This window comes from Macaca fascicularis, chromosome 16 (genome assembly GCF_037993035.2).
Source record: "Macaca fascicularis isolate 582-1 chromosome 16, T2T-MFA8v1.1".
In the NCBI taxonomy this organism is placed as follows: Eukaryota; Metazoa; Chordata; class Mammalia; order Primates; family Cercopithecidae; genus Macaca; species Macaca fascicularis.
This window is the reverse complement of record NC_088390.1, coordinates 2,421,296-2,426,886: the sequence shown is the minus strand read 5'-3', so window position 1 is coordinate 2,426,886 and position 5,591 is coordinate 2,421,296. Positions and strand designations below refer to the sequence as shown.

At 50.7% G+C, this 5,591-nt stretch overlaps 1 protein-coding gene across 9 annotated transcripts in view; it reads left to right on the top strand.

Annotated features, from left to right (window-relative positions):
* Positions 1 to 115: 115 nt before the first annotated feature.
* Positions 116 to 5,591, top strand: part of SMG6 (SMG6 nonsense mediated mRNA decay factor) — a 243,592-nt gene continuing 238,116 nt past the window's right edge. For 3 of the 9 annotated variants that reach the window (XR_012425112.1, XR_012425114.1, XM_074018203.1), the window contains exons 1-2: positions 137 to 321; positions 3,434 to 5,192. Coding sequence is in view for 6 of the 9 variants with exons in the window: in XM_074018203.1 (XP_073874304.1) it covers positions 234 to 321; positions 3,434 to 5,192 (1,847 nt within the window). In the remaining 3 variants the exon portion in view is untranslated. Of the gene's footprint in view, positions 322 to 402; positions 578 to 799; positions 943 to 3,433; positions 5,193 to 5,591 lie in introns of those variants that run through there. The other 6 variants (XM_065532246.1, XM_065532245.1, XM_005582468.5 and 3 more) reach the window with 6 other exon arrangements.

Below are 5,591 nucleotides of genomic sequence, written 5' to 3'. Positions count from 1 at the left end.
GCACGCGCAGCGCCCGCCCGCCCCGCCCAGGCTCGCGCTCCGGTCCCGCCCCTCTGGAATCGGCGTTGGACGCTTTTTCTCCCAGCGCGGCCACCGTCGTTCGGCCAGGGAGGGCGGGAGGGGGCGGGGAAAGGCTGGGAGGTGGGCGAGCGCGCGCGCCGCCCGTCTGTGGTGGTTTCCTGGCTGCGCGCGGTGGTGGCGGAGTAGCTACGGCTGTAGCAGCAGACGCGAAGATGGCGGAAGGGCTGGAGCGTGTGCGGATCTCCGCGTCGGAGCTGCGCGGGATCCTGGCTACTCTGGCCCCGCAGGCCGGGAGCAGAGGTGAGTCGCGCCGCCCAGCTCCTGGGCCGGGCCTGCCCGCCCCGCCTCCCTCTCCTCCTCCCCTGCCTCCTCCCCGCTCGGCCCGCGGCTCCGAAGCCCCCGCCCCTTCCCCCGGCAGTAGGCGCTGGGGCCGCGGCGGACCCTCGCTGCCTTGCCTCTCCCGCGGGTCCGTGCGGGGTCGGGCTCGGCCAGTCCCGGCCGGCTCCGGGAGAGCCTGGCCCGAATTCCTGCCTCCACCCTCTTTTTCGCCGCGAAGGTGACTGTTCCCCTTTGCCCCAGCCCTCTCAGACCCGCCCGCGGATTCCCAGGCGTCGGGAGACACGGAAAGGAGTGGGGTCTGGTGGAGGCCCCGGGCGTATCGCTCTCCAGGCCGCCCTCCGCGGGCCTGCCCCGGCCACCGCTTTAGCGTCGGAGAGAAGGATTTGGGGAGAAAGGTTTAACAGCCTGCGACTTCCTTGCTGAACTTTTCCCCCCCAAGACAGGCTTCCGAAAGCTGCGCCATTGGAGGGATCCGGGACCTCTGACTACTCGGGTTTGGCCCTGGCATGTGTGGGAGCAGTTTTTATTAGAGAGAATGCTCAGTTTGCAAGTTAATTTCGAGTCTCCAGCCACGTCAGGAAAGTAAGAAAGATTCTAAGTGTCTCACCTCCCATGCGTTAGGCAATAGAGTTGTGTAGAATGCTAGCTGTGATAGGTGGCTTCTCTAGGTTTGCGGCCAGTCTGTGAAATTGGTTTTTGTTGATTAACAGAATTGGATGGTTAAGGCTGTTTTCTCCCTCTGCTCTAGAAAGTAGTAGGAAGAGCTCTCCCCATCCCTCCTCCCCTCCCACCAAGTTACAGAATGCCGAGGGTGAGGTATTCTTGGCTTAAACTGTTTTATCTTTGTGGATACTTCATGAACCTGTCTTTTAAACTTCTGAAAATAGTGAAGCACTTTCCTAAACCTGAGTCTCTTTTTTCAATAGTGAAGCACTATCCTAAACCTCAGTCTCTTTTTTTCCCGTTTTGTTACATCTACAAAAAGTAAATGTACGTGCTAGAGCATATGATTCCTATGGGCTTGTTTGCATTTATATTTAGAGAGCAATACTAGGATTAAAAACGTTTTTATTGTTATTATTTTTCGAGACGGAGCCTCGCTTTGTCGCCCAGGCTGGAGTACAGTGGCGCGATTTCGGCTCACTGCAACCTCCGCCTCCCGGGTTCACACCGCTCTCCTGACAGCCTCCGGAGTAGCTGGGACTACAGGCGCCCGCCACCACGCCCGGCTAATTTTTTGTATTTTTGGTAGAGACGGGGTTTCACCTTGTTAGCCAGGATGGTCTCGATCTCCTGACCTCGTGATCCACCCGCCTCCTGACCTCGTGATCCGCCTCTCTCAGCCTCCCAAAGTGCTGGGATTACAGGCATGAGTCGCCGCGCCCGGTCTATTGTTATTATTTTTTTGAGGTAGGATCTCACTCTTTTGTCCAGGCTGGAGTGCAGTGGAGGGATCTCAGCTCAAGGTAGCCTCCACCTCCTGTGCTCAAGTGATCCTCCCACCTTAGCCTTCCCAGTAGCTGGAATTACAGACCTGCACCACAACACCTGGCTATTTTTTGTATGTTTTATAGAGACAGGGTTTTGCCATGTTGCCCACGCTGATCTTGAACTCCTGGCCTCAAGCAGCCCTCCCGCCTCAGCCTCCCAAAGTGCTGGGATTATAGGCGTGAGCCACTGCACCTGGCCTATGCTTGGATTTTATATAGTATTCCATTTGTGTACTTGATAACATTCTCACGAATTCTGTCACTTTTCCACTGAAATGTTTAGTGGTTACTTTTGACAATGGTAATAGATACTTAAAAAAAAAATCCAGATACTTGCTTGTTATATTTGTCATCTTGTTATACTTGCTGTTCAGTAAGTTCATGGAGCTCAGAGAGTGGTTTCTTTTTTTTTTTTTTTTTTTTTGAGATGGAGTCTCTCGCTCTGTCGCCCAGCCTGCAGTGCAGTGGCGTGATCTGGGCTCACTGCAAGCTCCACCTCCCAGGCTCACGCCATACTCCTGCCTCAGCCTCCCAAGTAGCTGGGACTACAGGCACTCGCCACCATGCCCGGCTAATTTTTTGTGTTATTAGTAGAGATGGGGTTTCACCGTGTTAGCCAGGATGGTCTCAATCTCCTGACCTCGTGATCTGCCCGCCTTGGCCTCCCAAAGTGCTGGGAATACAGGTGTGAGCCACTGCTCCTGGCCGAGAGTGGTTTCTAAGGTCCTGTATTATTCTTAATTCTTGAGTTCCCAGTTCTTGGTATTTTGAGAGTATGTCACAATCTTTCCATCAGCATCCAGGGAAAGTTCCCTTATGGAACTTTTTTCTAATCATAATTCCATCATCACAGTAGCAGTTAGTGTCAGTATTCTAGTAGGATCGTCTGAGCAGTAGTTTGGTAACTCTGCGAGCTACTCTTGGTGAGTTGGTGAGGATGGGTGAAGTTGAAGAATGTGGAAGGAACTGCTTACTGTTTAATTTACCAGCAGGTATGTTATTTGGTAATTGGTATCCTGAAGAAGAGAATTGTCCTGGTCAAGTTTAAAGTCGAGAGTCGCATTTTTTTTCTCCAGAGATATCCAGGACTGATGATTGTTATAATACCCCCCTTTTTCTCCTTTTTTACTTTTTCCCCCTGCTGTTATGTTAGAAGAACTTAGCCACCCAGGAAAAAAGTTAAAGGCAGAAGAAAAAGCTGAGGTGGATTCACAGGCTCTATATGAAAAGGTTGTAGAGATCTTTTGTTCTGACAATAATGAGGTAGTTTGGGGTCTTGGATTTCTGAATATGACTGGGGTAACACATAAGGAGATGGGTTCCCCCATTTCCCTCACCCAAGTGTAGGTAGCACCAAAGCAATTAGGTCCTTAGCCTTGTGAATTGTTGAACAAGTGTTGTAAACCCAGAATTTCTGCTTCTACAGAAATGTCCTTCCTTGTCTACCAATATTAGCATTTGGATGTGTAATTCTTGCTTGACTTTTTTTTGTTACTTAACCAGAATGACAGTATTTCCCCCTCCTTCCTTCTTTATGCTTATCTTCTACCTTTCCCTCCCAAACTCTCTCCCCAACATAACAGAAAACATGAAGGAATTAAAGGAGGCCAGGCCACGCAAAGATAACAGGCGTCCAGATCTGGAAATCTATAAGCCTGGCCTTTCTCGGCTAAGGAACAAGCCCAAAATCAAGGAACCCTCTGGGAGTGAGGAATTCAAAGATGAAATCGTTAATGACCGAGATTCCTTTGCTGTTGAAAATGGTACTCAGCCCGTTAAAGATGTCTGTAAGGAACTGAACAACCAACAGCAGAATGGTCCTGTAGACCCAGAAAATAATCGGGGACAAGAATCCTTTCCTAGGACTGCTGGACAAGAGGATCGTAGTCTAAAAATTATCAAAAGAACAAAGAAACCAGACCTGCAGATCTATCAGCCTGGACGACGTTTGCAGACTGTTAGCAAAGAATCAGCTAGTCGGGTGGAGGAGGAAGAAATCCTCAACCAGGTAGAGCAACTGAGAGTAGAGGAAGATGAGTGTAGGGGAAATGCTGCGAAAGAGGAAGTTGTGAATAAACCAGACAGGGCTGAGACAGAAAAGAACCCAGGTGGTGACAGAGTAAGGGCTGCAAAGGGAGAAAAAGGAAAGAGAGTTGAAAAAGGGGAGGGGATGAGGAAAACCAATGATGACCCGGCCCAGGGGAAGCCAGGTTCTGCAAAGCGCTACTCCCGGTCAGACAAACGAAGGAATCGCTACCGCACGTGCAGTACCAGCTCAGCTGGCAGCAACAACAGCGCTGAGGGAGCTGGCCTGACTGATAATGGATGTCGCCGCCGCCGACAGGATAGGACCAAGGAGAGGCCACGACTGAAGAAGCAAGTGTCTGTGTCCTCAACCGATTCCTTAGATGAGGACAGAATTGATGAGCCTGATGGATTAGGACCCAGGAGAAGTTCAGAAAGGAAGAAACATTTAGAAAGAAACTGGTCTGGCCGTGGGGAGGGTGAGCAGAAAAGCAATGGTAAAGAAAATCGAGGCACTCTTCGTGTCACTTTTGATGCTGAAGCCATGAACAAAGAGTCTCCCGTGGTGAAGTCAGCCAGGGATGATGTGGATAGAGGAAAGCCTGACAAAGGCTTCAGCAGTGGGGGCAAAGGCTCTGAGAAGCAGGAGTCCAAAAACCCGAAACAAGAACTTCGGGGTCGTGGTCGTGGCATTCTGATTCTGCCTGCCCATACCACCCTATCTGTCAGTTCAGCAGGCTCTCCAGAGTCCGCACCTTCGGGGCCTCGGCTTTTGTTTGGATCTGGTGGTAAGGGACCTCGGAGTTGGGGCCGTGGAGGCACCACACGCCGGTTGTGGGACCCCAACAATCCTGATCAGAAACCTGCTCTGAAGACTCAGGCGCCCCAGCTGCATTTCTTGGACACCGATGATGAAGTCAGTCCTACGTCTTGGGGTGACTCACGCCAGGCTCAAGCATCTTACTATAAGTTTCAAAACTCTGACAACCCCTATTATTACCCTCGGACACCAGGCCCTGCCTCCCAGTATCCCTATACGGGCTATAACCCTCTGCAGTACCCCGTGGGCCCTACAAATGGTGTGTACCCAGGGCCTTACTACCCAGGCTACCCGACTCCATCAGGACAGTATGTATGTAGCCCTCTACCTGCCAGCACCATGAGTCCCGAGGAGGTGGAGCAGCACATGAGGAACCTGCAGCAACAGGAGCTGCACAGGCTTCTCCGGGTGGCTGACAACCAGGAGCTGCAGCTCAGCAACCTGCTCTCCAGGGACCGCATCAGTCCGGAGGGCCTGGAGAAGATGGCGCAACTCAGGTATGATGTGTTCTATTCTGGCTGGAGGGAAATGGGGATCAGCTGGAGGTGTATAGATTCCTATGGCTGAGGAAGGTAGAAACTTTTTAGCTGAGCCGCTGGGTATTATCTCCTTTTCCCTTTGTAAGGGAAGGACAGTTGGAAACAGAACAGAAGTTTTATTTTCTAGTCTTAGAAAAGATTATGCATCCTACTTTTTCTTTAAGAAAAAATTATCTTTAAGGGATCATGGAATCTTGAAATGTAAAAAGACTTTCTAGAATGCCAAGAAATGAACAGCATATAGCTTGCAGTGAAGATCTTACTTCAGTTGTTAAATTTAGGTGAAGACATATGGGAAAAAACTATTTTCCTAGACACAAGTATCTTTAGAATGACGTTCTGCTCTGCAGACTGGAA